The sequence below is a fragment of the Jaculus jaculus genome, chromosome 1, assembly GCF_020740685.1.
Source record: "Jaculus jaculus isolate mJacJac1 chromosome 1, mJacJac1.mat.Y.cur, whole genome shotgun sequence".
Classification (NCBI taxonomy): Eukaryota; Metazoa; Chordata; class Mammalia; order Rodentia; family Dipodidae; genus Jaculus; species Jaculus jaculus.
In genome coordinates, this window is record NC_059102.1 from 107866112 (window position 1) to 107889846 (window position 23735).

At 46.4% G+C, this 23735-nt stretch overlaps 1 protein-coding gene across 1 annotated transcript in view; it reads left to right on the forward strand.

The window, feature by feature from the left end:
* Positions 1 to 23735, forward strand: part of Ccdc180 (coiled-coil domain containing 180) — a 60637-nt gene that overhangs the window by 12388 nt on the left and 24514 nt on the right. Inside the window, 14 exon segments of the mRNA XM_045160078.1 lie at positions 263 to 342; positions 2052 to 2140; positions 2736 to 2858; positions 3837 to 4010; positions 5796 to 5911; positions 7109 to 7235; positions 7964 to 8003; positions 8128 to 8654; positions 10231 to 10460; positions 12076 to 12251; positions 14166 to 14346; positions 15593 to 15739; positions 20733 to 20877; positions 21036 to 21152. Coding sequence (XP_045016013.1) covers positions 263 to 342; positions 2052 to 2140; positions 2736 to 2858; positions 3837 to 4010; positions 5796 to 5911; positions 7109 to 7235; positions 7964 to 8003; positions 8128 to 8654; positions 10231 to 10460; positions 12076 to 12251; positions 14166 to 14346; positions 15593 to 15739; positions 20733 to 20877; positions 21036 to 21152 — 2272 coding nt within the window.

A 23735-nucleotide genomic window follows, 5' to 3' on the forward strand; every position in this document is an offset into this window, starting at 1 on the left:
CCATGCAGGCATGAGGACCTGAGTCCGGTTCCATAGCACCCATGTAAAATTCAGCTGTGTGTTACACACCTGTAATCCTGTCACTGGGGAGGTAGAGACAGCTCCCTGGGGCTTGCTGCCTACCTTGTCCAGCAAAATTGGTTACATACTTGCATGCATACTTCACACACATACACAAGCATGACAGAAAGACAGACCGAGGCTGCCCATGTTGGCAGGTTTCATGTACATATGGCTTACCTGTCACCTCTTCTTTTCCCAGTAACATCCTGCCTCCCAACTACTCGAAAGCCCAGCTGAATGAGTGGTACAGTAACCTCTGTTCCTTGAACAAGCACCTCGGTGAGTGATGTCTAAGGGATACTGAGCCAGAACTCTGTTAAAGTAATAGCTTGTCACAGCTCCCCACTGCCCAGAGTGTTGTTCTAACAGCAGGTAGTGGTACCTCCATCTTGGGAAGAGGGGGAAGTGAGGAGGAAAAAGTGAGCTCTGAGGACCCATAAGCCTCCTTCCCTCCTAAAGCCTCTCGTACTTACCGCCCAGTCCACCCCCACGCCCGCCACACATGATGAGCTTAGATCCAAGCATGGCAATACAGAGGTAACACCTCAGGATGCCCAACTTACCTCTCAGATGCAGCAGGGGCCATGAGAGTCGTGCAGTCAGAAACTCCTTCCTGATTATGCGACCTTGGGGAAGCCAGGGCACGTCATGGTGTCAGCAGTAGTGATGGCCCCTATCTTGTGAGGTTGATGTACAGTCATAGTTCGGTCCTGGCTCAGACCATACGTGCTCAGTCATAAATGGTAACTGTTTAGACTGCTGTGTAACAGGCGTCCTCAGTTGACAGCCCAGGGCCCAGCTGCCTGGTTTAGAGGTAAGTGTTACTGGAACATGGACATGCTCATTTGTTTGCATACCGTCTCTGGCCTCTTTGACACTGCACCAGAGTGAGTGGTTGCAATAGAGACCGTGTATCCACAAGATTGATTTTCTCCTTAGCAGTTTATGGGAAAAGGTTGCTACACATAGCTTTAGATAATCTATAGCCATTTTTTATGGGTTTTTGAGGTAGGGTCTTGCTGTAGCCCAGGCTGACCTAGAATTCACTATGTAGTGTAAGGGTAGTTTCAAACCCAGGGTGATCCTCCTTCCTCTGCCTCCCTAGTGCTGGGATTAAAGGCTTTCATCACCATGCCTTGCCCAAATCCACATTTCCTTTTTTATTTTATTTTTTGGTTTTTGAGGTAGGGTCTTACTCTAGCCCAGGCTGACCTGGCATTAACCATGTAATCTCAGGGTGGCCTTGAACTCATGGCAGTTCTCCTGTGTCTGCCTCCCCAGTGCCGGGACTAAAGGCGTGTGCCACCACGCCCAGCATTTTCACATTTTCTTTGAAGTTCAACACACCTATGAATCAATGGTATTGTGTTAGTTCCTTTTCTGTTACTACGACCAAACACCTGACAGAATAAGTGAGAGGAAGACAGGCTTATTTTGGCTCCTGGTGTCAGAGGCTTGCATTCCATCGTAGAGGAGGCATGGCTGCGTGTGTGGAGTGGGAGCCTGTGGCAGAGACTCCTACGTTCCTGAAGTAGAGAGGGCGTGGGAAGCAGGAGCAGAGCCATGACCTTCCACATTCTCCCCTAGTCACCTACTTCTGCCGCCTTCTCAAATGCTGCAAGCCTCTCACAGTGATGCCACCAGCCGAGGAACACGTGTTCTGAGTGTGCGCCTGTCAGCCGCATTCCTGAGTCAAACCATAGCACTGTCATTGTCCTCAGGGACTGGAGAAAGACTCGGTGTGGAGCACACGCACAGAGACGCGATCCTCCTGCGAGGTCCTTCTCTTGGAGTGCTAGGGACTGAGGAGGGAGATACCAGTCCCTGACCTGAATGGCACCTCTGGTGGCTCCGCACTAAAATTTCTTCACAGTGGAGTCCATCTCCTGAGAAGGAGCTGTGTCCCTTCACAAAGGGGATGGCCCTCTTTCTAACTCCCTCTTCCTCCTAGAAGAGTGGATAACCTGTTTTGTTTTCTGCCCTTGGAGACGCGTACCATGTGGACCGCATGGAGTTGATCCACTTCCTGTATGAAAAGACCTGGCAGGAGTGCCTGCTGCATGTGCAAGAATGCAAGGTGGGCACCTCTCTCTGAAGTCCTGGGAAGCAGGACCACGGGCTGTGATCTGATGTTCTCCACCCAGGTCTTCTCTGCTTCCACTAAACCCTTCAGTAGTGATCTAGCTTTTCTTCTCACATCCCAGGCTCAGGAGCTCACTGGCTTCTGGGTATCCTAGTTTATTAAAATGTCCTCTTCCTTGGTAAAGTTATTTGAAAATACATTTTGAAAAGTGCTAAGCCAGGCATGATGATGATGCATGCCTTTAATCCCAGCACTCAGGCCACCCTGAGACCACATAGTGAATGCCAGCTCAGCCTGGGTTAGAGCAAGACCTTACCTGGTTTTTAGCCAGGTCAGCCTGGGCTAGAGTAAGACCCTACCTCAAAAACCAACAGACAGACCAAAAAAAAAAAAAGTGTTGAGCCCTTAAGACCTCATTTGCTGTCTCTGTGAGTTCATTCTGTGGTTAGCTATGCTGTGCACCCTGACCTCCCTGGAGCAGAATCCAGGGGAGTCCATGCACCCCTTGAAGCTGTGTAGTGACCCGAAGCATACTTGAGTGGCCCGCAGCCCTGAGCCAGGATCTGTGCTCTGCTCCCCCTGCCCGCAGGAGCAGCTACTGACCTGGAAGGCCTTCACTGAGGCAGAGGCCGAGAGCCTGGTGAACCCAGCCTTCTACAAGATAGTGGGAGAGTTCCAGGGCAAGGTGGAGAAGAAGCTGGAGCTGCTGGATGTGCGTGCATGTCTGGTGGGAGCCTTGAGATGGGGCACATCACTCGAGGGTACCGGGCTGTAAAGAGGCTGGAAATCTGGGGTGTCATTTCACAGCCCCCCTCAGCACAGGCATTCTGTACCCCTCACTGTAGACTCTTTTCCAAGATCCTTGAAGCCATCTTAGTTCTTGCACTGCTCAGACTCAGGGAAGCAACTGAGGCCACACATGCTCCTAACGCTTGCTGACCCTGTTGCTGAGGGCTGTGGAAGAGCAGGAGGCCATCAGCTCTAGGAGGCTGACCGTCTTGAGCCAGAGACAGGACATGTTTTCTGTGAAGGGCCAGGGAGTGACTCTCAGGCTATGTGGGCCACTAGGTCCCTGTCACAACTTGTCAGCTCTATTGCCCTATGCAACCCTGTGGGTTTCAATGACTTCATTGATAGACGGTGGACTTTGAAGTTCATACAAATTTACTGTCAATTTTTTCCCATTTCTTTTGATATTTCAACATTTAAGACGGGAAAATGAAGTTTCAAACCAAACCAGTTGGGCAGCCAGCTTTACCCTGCAGCCTGTAGCTTGACAGCCCTGGTCCAGCTGAGCTCCTAAGACATGCGCGCTTTTGTGTGTGTGTGCGGTGCTCACACGAGAACCCTCGGCAACGCTAGGAAAGCCTTCCTTTCCCGGGAACCACACCCCCAGCCCTGCTGTGTGCGGTGGTGCATGAGGCTTTAATAGTAGGGGTGAGGTTGCCCCTGGTCTATGAAATGTCATTCAGGAGAAGGAAGGAGATCCAGACTGAGATAAGTGTGGTGGTGCGACCCCATGACGGGATCACCTAGGAGCACAGGGGTAGCCCAGAGCCAACCTTGAAAAATGCTACAAAGCCATGTGGTTACTTCTGTCCTTGGAGACATGGAGCTCTTATGGGTGGGCCCTCCTCATGACCAGGAAAGTCATCCTTCAAGCACCCTTCTCTTGGTTCTTCCACGGTAGAACTCCTTTGAGGCTTTGGCTAAACAGACGGAGTGGCAGAGCTTGGACCTCTTCAGATACTTCCAGGAGTCTGTGCAGCTGTGGGAAGAGCACCAGGACGTACTGTCGACGCAAGAGGGGGAGCTGGAGAAGAGGATGGAATGCCATCGGCAGAAGATCAACCTGGAGAACCAGGTGACCCAACTCTGAGGAACCCAACAGGGAATGAGGAATGGGCCTACTGCAGGGAGCTCAGGCAGGGTTCAGATGAAAAGAAACAAACAGATAGAACCAAAGAGCTAAAGGAACAAAAGAGCATAAGCAAAACTGAACTCAAAACAGATCTTAGGCCCAAAGGTAACATACTATGTTTAAAACATAAACAGATGAGGAAACTGAAACTTCCTTGGTCATGGAATAAGATAGGAATAGCAAAGCTTTGGAACCAGGTTGCCACTTGTTCAAGTCTTGGAATCAAACCTGTCAGTAAGAGAGGGCACAAGAAACAGAAGGACAGAATAGGGAATATTGTGGATGGTTAAAAATCGAGAGGCAAGGGCTGGAGAGATGGTTTAGCAGTTAAGGCACCTGCCTGTGAAGCCTAAGGACCCAGGTTCAATACCCCCATACCCATTTAAGCCAGATGCACAAGGTGGTACATGTGCCTGTAGTTGGCTTGCATAGCTGGAGACCCTAGTGTACCCATTGTCTTTATATATCTGTCTCTTCCCCCACTCTCCCTCTTTTAAATAAATAAGTAAAATGTAGAAAAATTAAAAATCAAGAAATCATTAAAGAAGGTTTTCATGAGTTGTGGTATGCTGTCATACATACAGCGAAAGTGCCTTTTGTGCATAATGTTCCAAGAGATGAATGTGACAAGTGTCTTGGGAATTATACCTGATGGGCAAGGTGCATTGATGCCCAGAGCGAGTTCCAGAATTACAGATGTCCACTTGGGAGATAAAGTTCACTAAAAACAGAGGTATCCCTGTTAGGAGTAGTTTCTCAGGAGGTGCAGCTGGTTAGACCCCCAATACCCTTCTGGCAAGGCAGGAGTGGTGTTGGCAGGTGGCTTCAAATCTCCAAAGCCTGTGCCAGCCTGAGCTTTTCCAGTCCAGCTGTCAACTCTTCAGTTGATATGACTGCTGAATTCCAGTAGTAGTGGTGTGTAACTCACATAGGTGGTCTGACCAGGTGCAATGTATCTTTCCAGAGGGGATACATTCAAGTTTTCACATATGGTATCTGATAGGATATCAGTCACATTTTCTTACATTTAAAAAAATATTTTGTTTATTTATTTGAGAGAGAGAGAGAGAGAATGGGTACACCGGGGCCTCTAGCCACTATAAATGAATTTCAGACTCACAACTGCCTATGCATCTGGCTTGCATGGGTACTAGCAAATTGAACTTGGGTCCTTAGGCTTTGCAGGCAAGTGCCTTAACAGCTAAACCATCTTTCCAGCCCCAATCGCATTATCAAAAGGAAGAAGGGATACCATCGTGGAGGAGTAAAATGATCAGAAAAGAACATTCCAGAAACAGAAAACTTGGATGCTTGTGCTGGAAAGAATAAGGGCACTTACAGACTTGGTGTCCTTTTCTATGAGGGAGAGAGAGAGATTTGGCAAACCAGGGCCTGTAGCCACTGTGGTCAAATTCCAGACATGTGTGCAACCTTGTACACATGTGTCACCGTGTACATCTAGCTTCAGTGGGTTTAGGGGAGTTTTGGGATTTTTAGCTTTCTCAAACAAGTGCCTTTACTGTTAAGTCATCTCTCCAACCCGTTGGTAGGTATCCTTTTTGTAGAAAGCAAGTACCAGGACTGCCTAGCTGTCTGGACCACAGTGCCAGATGTAAGATCCCTGCATGTGAAGCACTGAGATCTTATCTGTGCTCCTCTCTCTTGGTGTTTTTTGTTTGTTTGTTTGTTTGTTTTTGTTTTTCCCCTGTGGGGCGGTGGGACTGCCAGAACCAGGAGATCTATCTTGATAAGCTCCTGGACCAAATGAGGCAACAAAGCCATGAAGAAGCACTGAGGCTACAGTTGGAAAAAACCACAGCTTTTCTGCAGCACATGAAGTCAAGGTAGGCTGAGAAGAACCCCAAAGACAAGGAGGGAAAGCCTGGGCTCATGCTTATGGTTACAGTAGCCTGCACAGGGCTTGCCCAGCAACCTTCAGCTAAAAACTCTGGTCCCAGTTTTGGAGAACATTATGGTCCTTTGCTGCTTTGCTTTTGGCAGACACAGAATTTTCCAGAGACAATTTTGCAAAGTTTATAGGGAGGAGTTTCAAAGCAATACAAAAGCCAAGAACTCCCCTTTCAAAAATTTGAACAGGTGGCACACACCTTTAATCCCAGCACTTGGGAGGCAGAGGTTGGAGGATCGCCATGTATTTGAGGCCACCCTGAGACTACATAGTGAATTCCAGGTCAGCCTGAGCTAGAGTGAGACCCTACCTCAAAAAACAGAAACAAAAAGAATTTTTTTTTTTGAACAAGTATGGTCTAGGTTAAAGGAAGGCAAACAGGTATTCCCCTCATTTGTGCCCAACAATTCCTTTTTATGGGTATACACATTCAAATACATGGATAGTTACACTAATATAGTGTTTTTAAAATAGGGGACAGATTTTACAATGCAAATTATTCCGTAACTGCAACAATATTTCAGTTAAATGACCATGTAGAATTAACATAGATACATGCTTTTTATTTTATTTATTTTTTCTGGTTTGTGAGGTAGGGTCTCACTCTAGCCCAGGCTGGCCTGGAATTCACTATGGAGTCTCAGGGTGGCCTCAAACTCATGGCTATCCTCCTACCTCTGCCTCCCGAGTGCTGGGTTGTAACCCAGTTTTATAAAGACCATTTTCAGGAACGGAATTGCCCCTCCCAGTGATTGCAGTGCTGAGATCCAGAAGTACAACTCTAGACAAGTAAATAACCTCCTGAGACTTGGTCTCTTTGTCCAAAAAACAAAATTTCTGAGCTTTGGGATGTTCAGGGGTACCTAAAGGTACAGTTAAGATTCTAGACAAAGAAAAGAAGCTCACATTGAGGGCAGGAAACTTGTTTTCAAAGTTTACACAGAATGTGCATTCCTTGCGTGACCAGACAATAGGACAATAGCCGAGGACTTTCCATAAAGGAACATCTCCATGGCACTCTGTGCAGCGCTAGTTGCCTTATGTAGACCCCCCAGCTGTGGCTTCTGGCTGGGGTCTCCCACACTCAGCCTCACTCTCCTGATACAAGGGTCTTACCTCCCTTCCCACCTAGATATGAGTCTTTTCATGCCATCTTGACCGAGGAGGTGATGGAGTACCCAGGGGTCATTCTGAAAGAACTCAATTCTTACAGCTTCAACCTCAGCCAACATTTCTTCATCCGTGAAGTCTTTGAACAGGTATGGAGAAGGATGGGCTACCCCACCCCTGTGGGCAGTCACAACATAGAAAAGAGGAGAGGATCACTTCCTGTCTGATTGATCTAGGCCTTTGAAGCCATTCTTAATCCTGTGGAGCACAAATCCATGTTGGGATGTCAAGAAAATAGAGGGTGAAGAAAGACCACCTTTCCCCAACTAAAGGGTTTAATAGGCTCTGACTTTGAGTGGACTTAATGAAAAAGTTAATTTCGTTGACACTTTGAGTTTCATTCACTATATGTACCACTATTACACAGTTGTCTTAAAATTAATCTTTCACCTCTCGCTCTCCACTCAGATGTCTCTCAAGTACTCAGCCCCCACCAAATATAATTTATAAGAATATGTGAATTATTGTCTGTTCCCATCTACCACCCAGAACACTGTGTTCCTACTCCTGTATTTACATTCTGTAACTTATATTTTTCTTCCCTTTTCTCTAGTTCATTACTAAAATTGTGTCAGAATGAGCTTTGATTCCACTACCACCCAGTGTTTGCTATGAAGGCTTCCTAGCCTGCTTGGAATAACAAAAATCTGCTTGCCTGGATTGGGCAAACCCTGATTCCCCCAGTGAATGAAATGTATCCAATATTAAAGGGGAGAGGAGGCCCTTTTACCTAAAGAGACACAGTGCCTTAGGACTGTCATGGCATTCAGGAGAAAGTCATTGTTGGTCCTTCAGTGACTTGTGTTTTTCCTTGTAGAACTTGGCTGGGGAAGTGATTTTCAAATTCAGGCAACCAGGTAACATTATTACAGTTTAAGTCCAAGTCTCCTTGGTGTGCCTTTGTACATTTGTGAGTTGGGGACCCAATCCAAGCAACCTGGTCATTGCCTCTCCTTTTGCTTTCATATTGGTCACCAACAGAAGCCAATGAAAAGGACATCCTAAGGAGATTGCAGATACAGAAGAACAAAAAAGAGGCTAGAATGGAAATGAACAGAGCTGAAGGAAGCTTAAGTCAAGAGTCAGGTTCTGAAAGGCCAGCTGAAGAGGAAGAAGAAAAAGGTCAAGTAACAGACTCCTCCATAGCTGAAGAGGGGCTGAGCCAGCAGGACAAGTTCCCACAGAGTGATGAGACGAAGGAGTCCAGAGAAGGTGGTGTGCAAGAACCAGAAGAAACGCAGGGAGAGAGAGAGAACGCGTTAGAACCATCCCACAGCCTGGAAATTGCGAGGGTTATAGAAGAGCAGGAAGAGAAAGAGGAGGAGAAAGAAGAGAAGAAAGAAGAGAAGGAAGAAAAACAGGAGGAGAAAGAAGGAGAAGGGCAAGAGGAAGAGGAAGAAATGAAAGAGGAGGAAGAGAAGAGAGAAGAGAAGGAGGAGGAGGAGGAGGAGGAAGACATTATCCAGCACGAGGAGGAGGAAGATCAAGAGAATTTATTTACGGGTCAAGTAAGGCCACAAGTGGTACATTGTTTTGTTTATTGTGGATGTGTCCCTCATATAAGTTTGGTCCTACAATGGCTCACTCTCCATAGAGACGTATAGAAAGACAGGAATATCCTGTTTTATTTAGTCAGGAAGGGTGCACTTCTCTCTTTATAGCAATGAGGCTTTTAAAAAAAAAAAAATTTATCAGAGACAGAGAGGGAGAGAATGGGCGCACTAGAGCCTCCATGCCACTGCAAATGAACTCCAGACACATGTGCCCCCTTGTGCATCTGGCTTATGTGGGTCCTGGGGAATTGGACCTGGGTCCTTAAGCTTCACAGGCAAGTGCATTAATCACTAATCCATCTCTCCAGCCCAGCAATAAGTTTTGAATTTTGCTTTCCTCTTCGTATATCCCTGTAGCCTACTCTGGAGTTACCCATCAACTACGTGACTTTAATTGCCTCCCCCTTTACCACACAGATCACCTCAGCCTCTTCTGCTTCACCCCAACCTGTTCACCCCTTGTTTCCTCCTGTTCACTGTGTAACATGAAATTGATGAGTAAAGCTCCCCTTCAAGGGTTGCCAAGTGACTCATCAATAAATTTTGTCCTCAAAACACATTCAAACTCACAAAACAATTACTTAAACTCTATGTTGACTGAATGGCAAAGGGCCTTTTTCTTATATGAGACTTCTCTTTGAGCAAGGATCCCAAACTCAATGCCCTGCATGTGTATAAGAGAAAGAGTTCTGAAGACATGTGTAAAATAATAACAAGTGTGTAGTCACTACTCAATCCCGGCCAAGGACACTGTGTAAGAACCCAGGCTCAGAAGTCATATACCTTCTGATGTTTTACGAGAAACTAGGGGCTGGGGATGTAGCTCAGTTGGTAGAGTGCTTGCTTAGCATGCACAAAGCCCTGCATTGTCCCAGCACCCCACAAGCCAGGCATGGCGAATATGCCAGGAATCCCTGCTCTCAATATGTAGAAGCAAGAGGTTCAGAAATTCATAGTCATCCTCAGCTACATAGTGAGCTCGAGACCCAACTGAGCCATATAACACTGGGTCTCGAAATTAAAAATGAATAAAATAAAACAACAATTTAAAAAATATCAGAAGCCAATATGGTGATTTAGCACCGTGATTGAGTCCTTGCCTAGCATGCAAGTGCCTCTGGGTTCATTCCCTCGCACTGCAAACAAATGGACAAATACAAATAAGTAAAGAAGAAGCAAAGAACTGCTGAGGGAGAGACTGAGCTGCCCAGGGCAAGGAGAGGCGCTCCCTGGGGGAAGCTACCGTGTGGTCACCTAAGCTTGAGGGGGCTTTTCGGTGACTCATCTGCCTTTGAGTTGCCTGTGCTCCTTCATCTGAAGTCTGCAGGTAACCCCAACAAACTAATTGGTTCACTAAACATAAATAATAAGTAAATAAATAATAGATAAAATCATTTTCCCTGTGTGGTGGAGAAAACAATTATAGGCAGTTTGCTCTACAAGCTTATGATCTGCTGATCTGTGGTGTCAATTGATTGGCACCACAAGTCCACTGGATGCTGTTGATTCTGAGGTCTTGTTGCCTGGATAGGATGAAGCCAAGGAAGACAGCCTGGAGAAGGTATTCCAAGAGGACATGGAATCTTTCACAACCTCAAGTGGAAACACTTATTTTGTCTTTATATCCCTGGAAGAAGAAGAAAAGAGGCACAGGAAGCCTCATTTCTACTTTTCTGTCTTCCCCCTCAAAGACACTTCCAGCACCAAGTACATAGAAGAAGTGATCATTCCACCCAAACTGATCCTAAATATTAAGCAACAGTGAGTCAGAAACCCCTGCATTCTCACTCTTGTGCTCTATGTTTTACTCACCATGTGATAGAACAAAAGATTAGTTTTAGTTAGAGGGATTAAGAGTGTAGGTGGTTGATGGTGGCTGGGGGTGAAAGCAGCGGCCTGCATCGCACTTTCCAGCACCGTGGAAGCTAGCCAGCAGGGACAAACTTCCCGCTCAGTTCCAGTTTGGAGCAGGAAGTGTCTTTGATGACAGGGACTTACTATCTACTATTGGTGGACAGCCAGCACTAGTGACAATAGCCTGTATTGTTTTGGGGGCCTCAGGGACCTCCTGGCTGCAACTCACAGGGAGAGAGCCCTCTCCCAGGGATGAGGTTTCCTTCCTTTGTTGATCCTTGTGCGTGTGTGTGCGCATGTGTGTGCGTCGCGCGCGTGTGTGTGTGTGTGTGTGTGTGTGTGTGTGTGTGATTCAGAGGACAACTTTCAGGTGTTGGTAGTCCCCTTCTAGCCTCCTACTTTGTTGGAGGTGGGGTCACTTAGTTGCTTACGACTATGTAGGCCAGTCAAGCTGGTCTGTGAGCCTTGCAGGTTCTGTGTTCACCCCTCATCCCGTGAGTCTCCCCATCCCATCTCTTCATAGGAGAGCAGGATGCCATATGCTCACTAATGTACCCAGCCTTTACTTGGAGCCTGGGGATCTGAACCCAGGCCAGAATGCTTGAGTCAAGAAACATTTTCGAGTTGAGATCTGGGCTATCTTCTCAGACCTGGAGGTTTCTTTCAATAACATTATATCTTCCAGGAGCTGCTTTATCCAGCCAGTCGTTATTTCTTCTCCTTCTCCCTCTCCTTCCCCTCCCCCTCCTCCTCTTCCTCCTCCTTCTTCTTCTTCTTCCTTTTTGGATTTTAGAGCTAGGTTTCACTCTAGTCCAGGCTGACTGACCTGGAATTCACTATGCAGTCTCAGGGTAGCCTCCAACTCACTGCAATCCTCCTACCTCTGCCTCCCAAGTGCTGGGACTAAAGGTGTGCACCACCACACCCGGCTTTCCTCTTTCTCTCTTATAATTTTCTTTTTATTTGTTTGTGTGTGATGATGATAGTGTGTGTGGGTGTGAATGCGTGTGTGCCACAGCACACACGTGGAGCTCAGAGGACAACTCAGGTGTTGGTCTTGTTCCAGTTTATTCGAGACAGGGTCTTTCTTGTTGTTTTGCCTCTGGGAAGGCCAGATTAGCTGGCCCCATGAGCACTGGGGTTCTCCTGCCCCTCCCCCCATTGCTATGGGCACGTTGGAATTACAGACATGAGTGCCACTCTGTGTCCAGCTTTATGTGGTGCTGGGGGTCCAAACTCCAGTTGGCAGGCTTGCACAGAAGGCACCTTCCCCACTGGGCATGTGTACAGGGTTTTTCATCTCAGCCTTGCACTTGACTACAAAAGGTTGAAAACCACCCCACATCCTGAGCAAGAGTCTGCATAAATGATGTTGGCCCATCCTCACACAGAGACACAATGTACTCAGGAAATAAAATGAAAAAGTGGGTGTGAAAGGGGAAAGTGCTTTGAGTCTCATATGAAAACATCTCTTCCTGGTCATGGTTGTCGGCAGGGCTGACCCATGCTCATCTCCCTCCAGGCTTCGAGCTGGCTTCTTTGAACACCTTGAGAAGTGGTTTGACCAATGTGTCCTCAGTGCTCGGGTCATCGTGGCTGCTAAGACTAATGAGCTGGATTCAGAACTGGAGTTGCGTCTGCATCTGCACCAGCCAAGAGCCCAGTATGTGGAGAAGGACATCCACAACGTCAGGGCAGGTGTGAGCCTGCCTATAAAGACCCAGCCTCTCCCTAGACCTGCCTGCCCTCCCTCCCTTCCTTCCTTCTTTCCTTCCTCCCTCCCTTCCTGCCTTCCTTCTTCTTCACTGTAGCCCCAGCTGACCTGGAATTCACTTTGTAGTCTCCAGCTGTCCTTGAACTCACAGAGGTCCTCCTACCTCTGCCTCTGTGTGTTGGGATTCAAGGTGCCACCACACCTGGCCCCATCTTCCTTCTCCGAGAGAGTGTTAGAATTTTGAGCTCTTGGGGTTTCAGGTCTTCTCACAGCTGTCAGATATACCTCTGCATGGTAGATGCTGTCTAGCAACAAGCTCAATCTCTCTCTGGTGTCACAGGTTGACCTCTGTGACTCCTCTGCCATCTGCAGGAGCGGGTGTTGGAGATGGCATAATGAGCAATCACAAGCACAAGTACAAGACATAGTCCCCCACAGTGAAAACCATTATCTCTTCCTGATCATTGTGCACACTTCAAAAGTGCCCGTTTCTCTCTTAGGGGTAAGCTCCATTAGTGGGGAGGAGCACAATCTTGGAAGTGACCCCCATAGGTTTTCCACTCACATTGTCCCCCACGCCCCACCAGAGCCCTTAGAGCTAGTGGACAGCCCCCGCAAGATCCCCACTCCTGTCATCTGAAGTGGTGAGCACACAGGCCTCCCATCCCCAAGCTTGACTCTGGAATCTTGCGGACGTTGGAAGCTCTTTGTCCTGGAGAACATGCACACTAAACACACTGAGGAAGGACAAGACTGCACTGCAGGCTGGCTCCTTCCCTGCTACAGCTCCCTGTGCCATGTGCAACATGGGAGAGCAGCCCCGAGAAACACAGCCCCACAACCACCATTCATTTCCTGTGTCTTAATTCACATTCAGGATAATGGGTTTCACAATGCTTTATTTCTTTATACAGGTCTTTCAGATTCACCTCCATTACCTTCTATTGTCCCTTCTCTACACTCCTGTTGGATTCTTCCTACCCACAAATAGTTCCCCTTCTACTTTCATCTCACATATATAATATTTACATTCACATATGACAGAAAAATGCAATATTTTTTTTTTCTGACTGTGGTTTATTTTGCTGCATGTGATGATCTCTCCTTTCCATTTCCAGGCATTGCACTAAGGACTGTATGGTCTTCCTCAATGCATTTTCCTTACAACAGAACAAAGTCCCTTTGCATATAGGTATCCCATTTTCGCTCTGTATTCATCCGTTGATGGACATGTAGCTGATTGCAAACCTTGGCTATTATGAGCAGTGCTGCAGTAAACATGAACATGCAGGCTTCCCTGCAGTTTGCTGACACCGCTCGTTCTACCTCTCTAGACAGGAGAATCCCATAGGAGATCTGGGGCTCTCTGCTTGCTTAAGGTCTGTGGAAGGGCTCTAGATTCCTAACCCTTAACCTACCTTTCTACTCTGCCTTGGAGCCAGCTTGAACCTGGTCTCATTGGACCTGAGTATTCATTCACTGATGTAAAGGAACAGTTCCAGACTGCCTCGCTTTGTGCTTGTTGACCCTGGACACTCTCTCTCAGATCTCTGTCTTCCCAGACATTTCTACCCACCCATGTTGCTAGACTGCTCTGGGGACTCTGTTGTCCTGGATTTTCTTCCTGTGCAGTTGGAGAACCTGCACAAGCAGGGTGCTGTGGCCTCACACCCCAGGGGAGCCTGCTCTGCAGTGAGAGACCTTGAGGCACCTCTCACTGAGCTCTGTGAGCTCCAGCCCAGTTCTAGCCCTATCCCTGGGGAGGGCAGCAGGGGCAGGGCAAGGAACCATGACCGGAGTGGTCGTTCTGCACAGCTGGCCTGGGAATGGCAGCGGGTGGTACAGTTGCAAGGAAAGAAGGGGTCCCAGGGTCTGTAGCTCTCCTCACCCTCTTGCAGCCGAGCTCTTACTTCACAAAGAGCGGTTGGACAGCCACTGTGCTGGGGTGATAGAGACGCTGAAGAAGGAGAGGCTGATGTTCTGTCAGTTCCAAGAAGAGCAAGTGGTCAGGAGCACAAACTTCCGCCGCAAGATCTATGACATGGAGCACATCTTCTTGAATGCCACCAAAAGCCAAAAGTAAGGGGTCAGGGCATCTCCTTCCCACTGGCAGGGCTGTAGAAGTGTGGCCATGCCATTTACGACAAGAGAGCAGAAGGCTCTGAGGAGCCCACTTTTGAGCTAACCACTGTACAGGTGTTTGATGTGTGCGTGGTGGGGGAGGGACAGGCGGGGAAGAAGAGAGCATACACATGTTGCCTCTGTGCAAGGGTGGACATGAAGTGTCTGGCATGTCCATGGTAAGGAAGACCACTTCCCTTCAGGAAGAGTCCAGAAGGGCTCCCGGCCTGAGGGCATTTTCAGTGAACGCTGGGCTGTCCTGGTAAAGCTTGGGTAGGGATGTGCTCTAGGTGCCAGAGCAAGGGCCCCAGTGAGGCCACTCATCAGGCCTGTGAGGTAGAGGCCTCAGGTGACTGGAGAACCCTGGCAGGTGTCTAGGCAGCAGTCAGGCACACAGGGGATGAGGGAACAGTTTAGATGGGCTTTATTGCAAAGAGGAAACTTGAAGCAGAGCATAGTCAAGAAACGCCATGCTAGACAGCTGAACATGAGCCCTTCGGGTTCGCAGATTCGGTAGAAGGGTTACAGGAGGCAAACAAATGTTTTCGCATCCAGCACACCAGAGTGACACTGTGTCCTATACACATTTAGAATTTTTTCTTTTTCATTTTTTCCTGTGTGGTACTGGGAATTAAACCCAGGGTCTCATCCATGCTAGGGAAGTGCTCTATTACTGAGCTCGATCCCTAGCTTTTCACTTTCTAAAAATTTTATGTGAGAGAATGAGAGAGAATTGGAGTGCCAGGACATCCAGGCACTGCAACAGAACTCCAGACACATGTGCCCCCTTGTGCGCTTGCATCACTATGTGTCTGGCTTATGTGGGACCTAGAGAATTAAACATGAGTCCTTAGGCTTCACAGGCAAGAGCCTTAACCACTAAGACATCTCTCCAGTCCTATTTTTACTTTTCATTTGAGGCAGGGCCTCACTAAGTAGTCTGGACTGGCCATAACCTCAGTGTGTAGCCCAGGTAGGCATTGGACTGGCCATTCTCTGGCTCAGCCTCGTGTGCTGGGACATGAGTGCTGGTGCCTTTGTTGCCTAGAGAGGCTGCCTGGTGGCTAGGGGCCCACAGCTGGGCACTGCATGTCGAGCTCAGGCAGCATCCCAGGATCCCACACAGGCTCTGGTCACCACCCAGACCTCTCCTGTCCCCCAGGCTGGTCACTCATTGGCCTCTGCCCCTCCCCTGTCCCCATAGGCTGGTGATTCTCACCAACACACTGCACCAGGAACTACTCAGCTTCGTGGATGTCATCCAGGTATCTCTGAGGAGCTTCCGCCAGTACTTGGAGGAGAGTCTGGGCAAACTCCGTTACACCAACATCAATTACATCAAGCACTGCAGGTAGGAGCTGGTGTCCAGCCTCTATTGGCCATGAGAGTTTCCCTATTGGATAGTGGTCTTGTTTTTCCCTCAACTGCTTATGTATCAAAATATACATGGCATAAACTTTACCATTTTGGACTGGAGAGATGGCATAGCAGTTCAAGAGCTTGTCTACAAGGCCAAAGGACACAGATTCAATTCCCCAGGACCCATGGGAAGCCAGATGTACGAGGTGGTACATGCATCTGGAGTAGATTTGCAGTGGCTAGAGGCCCTAGTGTGCTCATTCTCATTCTTTCTCTCTCTTTCTCTCTCTGCCTCTCTCTAACTGCATCTCTTTCAAATAAATTAAATATATAACACATTGAAACAAAATTACTATTTTAACCATTTGTAGGTGTACACTTCAGTGGCATTAAAGGCAATAGTGTTGTGTAGAACTTCCCATTGTCATAGACCGAAACTGTGTAACAACTACTCCTCTCTTTCGCTGAGCCCCAGAGGCCACCATTTTACTTCCTCTCTGTGTGGAAATGTAAAGGAACTTAATAACATTTGTCCTTTTGGATCTACTGTATGTCATTTAGCACACATCGTGTCCTCAAGATTCCTTAGTGTTGCATTGTATTGTTTTTCAGGCTAAGTGCCTGATGGTATATATTGACTGTCAACTTGACAGGGCCTGTAGTCACCTAGAAACTGGCCTGTGGACGTGACTGTGAGGGATCATCTTGATTAAGTTAACTGAGGTGGGCAGCACCAGTCCATGGGCTGGGCGTTTGGTCCTTGTAAAAAGGAGAGCTGGCCCGAGCACCAGCGTCCTGCGCTCCCTGCTTCCTCACTATGGACTGACTGACCAGTGGCCTCAAAGCTACTGCTGCCATACCTTCTCCGCCATGATGGACTCGAACTACAGAGTGGACATAAGCCCTTTCTCCCCTAAACTGACTTTTGTTGGGTATTTTGTCCCAACAGCATCGAGTCAGGTAACTGACAGAGAAACATTCTAGAATGTGGGTGCACATTTTGTTTCTCCATTTGCCTATCCATGGGTAAATTTGGTTGGTTGTACCTTTGGGCTAATGTGAGTAATGGTGTCAGGGACATTAGGGCAGAGATATTTATCTGTCCAGGCCCTGATTTCAATTCTCTGTGTGTGTGTGTGTGTGTGTGTATCTGCACATATGGATTCTAGCCTTGTGTTATCCTCAGGAACACCACCCACCTCTTTTAAAACAGTCTCTGATTGGCCTGGAGGTCACCAGTTAGACTGGACTAGCGGATCATGGAACCATGGAAATCCACTGACTCTGTCGTCCCTGGGCACTGGGATTGCATGCATGCACGCACGCATCTCATTCTGGCATTTTACCCGAGTACAAGTGTTTGAACTGAGGTCCTGATGCTTGCAAAACAAGCACTTTACCAAGTGAGCTATCTGTCGAATCCCCTTTTCAATTCTTTTAGATATATTCCCAGAAGTAGAACTGCTGAATCAGATGATAATTCCCTCATTTTTCTTTCCAGAACTCATTAGTCTGTTTTTCCATAGCAACAGCTCCATTTTACATTCCTGCTAGCAATGTATAAGAGTTTTGGTTCTTTAATTTTAATTTTTATTTAATTTTGTGTGTGTGTGTGACATGCTAGAGTCACTTGTCACTTGCAACTGCAAACAAATGTCTGCCTGGGTTCACATGAGTGACTGAGGAACTGAACCTGTGCAGTCAGGCTTAAGCCCCCAGCAGGTTCCTTATATCCTCACCAACACTTATTCTTCCTATCTCTTTTAAATTCTGACGGATGTTAAGCAATATCACATTTATCACATTGTGCTCTTGTGTTGCATTTTGCTATGGATTAATGATGGTAAGCATCTTTCTGTGAGCTTATTGGCCCTTCTTTCTCTTCTTTGAGTTTTCCCCATGATTCCACCTGGATATAATTCTGTTTAGTCTGACATTTGTGATAGGCTATATTTGCTGCTTCTTTTTTTAAATAAAGCTTCTTAAAAGCTTCTATTTTAAAAATTGCAAATATTTTCTTAATTTTTAAAAATTCATTTGCAAGAAGAGAGAAAAGAGAGAAGGGGTATGCCAGGGCCTCCAGCTGCTGCAAACAAACTCCACTCATGTGCCGTTGCATCTGGCTTTAGATGGTACTGGGGAACTGAACTCGGATCATTAGGCTTGCAAGCAAGCACCTTAACCATTGAATCATTTCTCTAGCCCTTCAAATTGCAAGTTTTTAAAATTCCTTATAGCATCAGCAAACATAAAAGTAAAGAATGGAAGCTTCCCAAAATAAATTTTCTATGTGATATGCACAAGTAAGAACTTGCTAGTATTGCAGAAATGGAAACCTGGTGCATATATATTAGATGCTTCAATCAAAATACCTGACAGAAGTAACTTGAGGTTTGTTTGAGTCTCATGGTTTGAAGGGATACATTCATCATGACAGGAAATGCATGGCTGAGACAGTAGGTCGTAACGTGTCTGCAGTCAAAACACAGAAAATGATGCATGACCATGCTCAAGTGGATTCTTCCTTTTCCGCTCTTTATTCACTCCAGTCCCCAGCTCATGGAATAGCACTGACCACCTTCAGGGTGGGTCTCTCCCCCTCAACTCAGGCTCTCTGGACATGCCCTTACAGACATGCCCAGTGGTGTGTCTCCTGGGTGATTCTAAGTCCAGTCAAGTTGACAGTAATGATTAACCATCACAGCACACTATGGACAGTGTCCATTACTATCCATGAGTCATGGTGGGCTCCAGTCACGACAGTGTCGGCAAGGCTTGCACCTGTTTAAGTATTGTTAATTTCTTTTCTTTTTTGTTTTTTTTTGTTTTGGGGGGTGGGAGGTAGGGTCTGACTCTAGCCCAGGCTGACCTGGGATTCACTATATAGTCTCAGGCTGGCCTCAGGCTCACAGCAATCCTCCTACCTCAGCCTTTCCAATGCTAAGATTAAAGGCAGGTACCACCCTGCAGGGCAAGTATTATTACTTTCTGTTTATAATATACTACTTTAAGGAAAATTTGAAAGAATTAGAATCATTATTATTATTGCTTAATTATTGTTGTTTTTCAAGGTAGGTTTCTCACTGTAGCCCAACCTGACAGGGAAGTTACTCTGTAGTACCAGGCTGGCCTTGAACTCACTGTGATTCTCTTATCTATGCTTCCAGCATGTTAGGATTAAAAACATATGCCACCATGCCTGGCTAAGAATCAGAATTATAATTAACATGTCAGGAATCTCTATCTTCCATATCTCTGCTTGATGCTCACATATTTTAGCTCCATTCTTCCTGATTTGTTCACATCATCTTTTGGTGACTATGCTTAATCTCCTGATGTATCTATTCCTTGAGGTTTGAATTTTAATTATAACAATGTGTTTGTGTTGTTCTCAAATAAATAAAAATAAACACAATTTTAAAAGAAGTTATATGGCCCATCATGGTGAGAAGTTGTGGCATTAAGACCAAGACAATTAGATTGCACAATCACGAAGCAGAATTCTCTTTCATTTCATTATCTTCCACTTACTTGTTTTGTAATTTTAGTATACAATGTATTAGTTACCTTATCACTGCTGGTATAAAATACTAACAAAAATTAGTTTAGGTCTGAAAGATGGCTTAATGCTTATGGCACTTGCCTGCAAAGTCTAAGGACCTAGGCTAGACTCCCCAGAGCCCATATAAGGCAGATGCACATGGTGGTGCATCGTCTGAGGTTTGTTTGCAGTGGCTAGAGCCCTTAGCATGCCCATTCTCTCTCTCTCTCTCTCTAATAAATAAATAAAATAAGATATTAAAAAACATTTTATATATTTAAAAAATAGTTTAGGGCAGGAGAGATAGCTTAGCAGTTAATGCACCTGCCTGCAAAGCCTAAGAACCCTGGTTTGATTCCTCAGGTCCCATGTAAGCCAGATGCACATGGAGGTGTATGCGTCTGGAGATCATCTGCAGTGGCTAGAAACTTTGGCATGCCCATTCTCTCTCTCTCCCTCCACCCCTCCCTCTGTCTTTAGTAAATAAATAAGTTAAAAATAAATCTTTAAAAAAAAGTTTGGGGCAAAGAACAATAGAAACAAGAATTGATTGCCCCTAGTTTTAAAAAAAATAGTTTAAAGAAAAGGAGTTTATTTCAGCTGCAATTCTAGGAGGTAGAGTCTATTGTGGTGGGAAAAGCATGACAGGAGCAGGAGTCCATTGTCACATCATCGAGTCAGCAGGGAGGCAGCAGTGAACCATGACTGCTGATGCCCAGCTGGCGCTCTCCATTTCACAGAGGTCAGGAGCCCAGCCCATGAAATGGTGCTGCCCCTAGTTAATGTGGAGTCTTCCCCCCTCCTCTCATGCATGCCCAGTGACTGATCTAATCTAGATAATACCTCACATTTTGTGATTCTAGGCCCTGTCAACAAATATAAACCAATACAAGTCTACCTCTTGTCAACTTGACATCCAAACATAATCATGTTTAAGGCATAACCGTCCACCCCTTTGTCTCCATGGCATCATGGACATCTCACAATCCAAAAGGCATTCAGTCTGACTTCAAAAATACCCAGTCAGGCACGTTGAGAAAATGAGAAATTCCATACTGTTTATTCACCCCTACCTTCGCATTAATGTTATTTGCATATATTTCCTTCATTTTGCACTTTTTAAAAAACATGTTATTTTTATTTATTTGAGAGAGAGATACAGAAATAGGCAGGTACAGAGAAAGAGAGAGAGAGAATGGGCACACCAGAGCCTCCAGCCACTGCAAACGAACTCCAGATGCATATGCCACCTTGTGCATCTGGCTTATGTGGGTCCTGGGGAGTTGAACGTGGTTCCTTTGGCTTTGCAGGCAAATGCCTTAAGTGCTAAGCCATCTCTCCAGCCCCTCATTCTGCACTTTTGATCTGAAGCCACAGGACTTGGCATGGGTAAGAAATGTTCGGGATTTAGTTGTGATCTTTCTTTCTCCCCAATTATTTTCAGATTGTTTTCAGAGGGTGGCAACTTTTCCTCTGATGAGATTGAGTCACTGTGTCATCGACTGGAGAAGGAAGCTGCCCGGATAGAGTTTGTTGAAAGTTTAATCATGATCCATATGGAGAAGATGGAGACTGAGTACCTGGACCAGGTGGGGGCACCCTGCCCAGGCTCCAGACAGCACCCATGACTGCCTGTCACAGGCTGTCACTTCCGGTGGAAGAACCAAACCCTTGTTGCAGCAGTGGTAGAACCTTCCCCTCCTCATAGGCCCCACTGACCTGCTTTGTTTCTTATCCTTCTCTACAGGCCAATGATGTCATCAACAAATTTGAAAGCAAATTCCATAACCTATCTGTGGACCTTATTTTCATAGAGAAAATCCAGCGGCTGTTGACAAATCTGCAAGTGAATATCAAGTGCCAGGTAGGGCAGGTCCCCCATCCAGTCGGCATTATCACACACACCGTGCTGGGACACCAGTGTGGTGCGTATCTCCTGGGATTCACTCTTTAGCCAGGAAGATAAATATTTTTTTTAATTATCTGTTTATTTAGTAGAGACAGAGAGAGGGAGGGAGGGAGGATGGGTGCACCAGAGCCTCTATCTAGCCACTGCAAATGAACTCCAGACACATGCGCCACCATGTGCATCTGGTTTATGTGGGACCTGGAGAATCAAACCTGCATCCTTAGGCTTCACAGGCATGCACCTTAACTGCTAAGCCATCTCTCCAGCCCTAAATTATTTTTTATATGGAAGCTGGAGACTAAACTCAGGTCCTCATGTTTGCAATGCAAGTACTCTTACCTACGGAGCCATGTCTCCAGCCCCAACAGATTCATTCTTAATGGCCCTGCCTGTTTGCTGTGTCATTTCCCACCATAAAGCTGAGTCATTTTAATTAGTGCCATTAGTCTTCACATGAACTGTATGAGGTGAACATTGGTTTTAAACCCCCATTGTAGAGATCAAGAACCTGAGGTAGACAGTCATGCCATGATGTAGTCAGAACACACAACCCCTTAAATGGTGGAGCCACAGTGAGAGTCCAGATGCTGAGCCATAGATCATGACCACGGATAGGCCATCTGTGCCCAAAAGAAGAAGAGGTGTGGGAGGAATATGAGGGCATCTAAATCATGAGGAGAGGGAGGGGTAGGGAAGGGAGAGGAAGCTTTAGCAACACTGAGGACATGGGCCAGGACATAACACCTTACCCTGCTTACAGTCTCAGTTCTAAGGCCAGCACAGACACCTTTCCTGAGCTGTTCACACAGCTCACACAGTTGTATTTCCAATAAGAAGTATGATTGTTATTGATTACCGCTGTAGATGATCCTGAAACTATAGAACAAACCACAAAACAGAGACGATGATCAACGCTTCTACAACACCCTCATAATTTCTATTAGATTTTGACCTAAGGGACTGGGAGGCGCCTCAGTGAGAAACACCATTTGGTTGTGCAAGCATAGGGTCTTGAGTTTGATCTCCACCTAAAAAGTCAGGTGTGACTATGCACACCTGTAACCCCAAAGCTGAGAGCAACAAAGACAGAAGAATTGCTGGGGCTCACTGATGAAACTGTCTGATTAAGAAAACAATAGCAGCTCCAGGTTCAGTGAGGACTCTATCTCAAGTAAATAAGGCAAAAAAGTGATAGAGGAGGATGCCAGATGTTCTCCTCTGGCCTCTGCATATGTGTGTGCATGCAGAACATGTGCATATGTGTACACACACACACACACACACACACACACACACACACACACACAGATTTTGGCTTTGTGGTGGGAGAGATAGCTCAGTGTTTAAGTCACTTGCCTGCAAAGCCTACCAACCTAGCTTGATTCCCCAGTTCCCAAAAGTCTGATGCACAAAGTGATGCATATATCTGGAGTTAGTTTGCAGTGTCTGGAAGCCCTGGTATTCCCATTCTCTATGTAGGTTTCTTTTTTTCTATCTCTCTCTGTCTTCAAATAAATAAATAAATAAATAGTATTTTTAAAAAGATATTGGGGGCAGGAGAGATGGATTAGTGGTTAAGGCTTTGCCTGTGAAGCCTAAGGACTCCTGTTTGACTCTCTAGGTCCCATGTAAGCCAGATGCACACAGTGACACCAGCACACAGGTCGCACATGTGCACAAGGGCACGTGCATCTGGAGTTTGATTGCAGTGGCTGGAGGCCCTGGTGTGGCAATTCCCTCTCTTGCTCTCATTCTCTCTTTTGCTCTCTCACATTAGAAAAGGCCATTTTGGGGGGCTTGCTTCAAAAAAAGATTTTGACATAAAGTCAAATTCTTTTTAAAAAAGATATTTTTATTTATTTGAGGGAGAGAAAAAAAGGTAGACACAGAGAGAAATGGAGAGAAAGAGTGAGTATAGGTGTGCCAGGGCTTCCTGCCACTTTAGACAATCTCTGAGGCATGCACCACTTTGTGCATCCCTCTTTATGGGGATACTAGGGAACTGAACCCAGGCCAACAGGTTTTGCACTGAAGCCCCTTTAACCGCTGAGCAATCTGTCCACTTCCTCAAGGTCAAACGCCATGTGTGAGAATGTGAGGACACACCCACACTGGTCTTTGCTAGTTTGGCAGCATTGTGAAGTGTAGACTCATTAAAGAAGCATCAGAAACGCCGTCGGGAGGCCTTCCCTGCCGTGGCTTCACCACCACTGTTCCTTTCAGAGAGACACTGGTGGAGTTCCCCTCTTGTCATGATGCCTGCCCAGTGCCTGGGACACTGCCTGTGTCCTTGGGTGTAGCCAGAACTCTGCACCAGAGCAGGGATGTGCCAAGGCCCGTTATACAGTCTGGTGACTTTTACAGACCTAACCATACACTGGGTGCCAGTCTCATTTAAGCCTTCTCTATCCCATAGGAAAATACAGCTTTTATTTACTTACATATTTTCATACAGAGAAAGAGAGAATGACCGAGATAGAGAAAATGGGTATGTCAGGGCCTGTGGTACTGAAGATGAACCCAGATGTATGTGCCCTT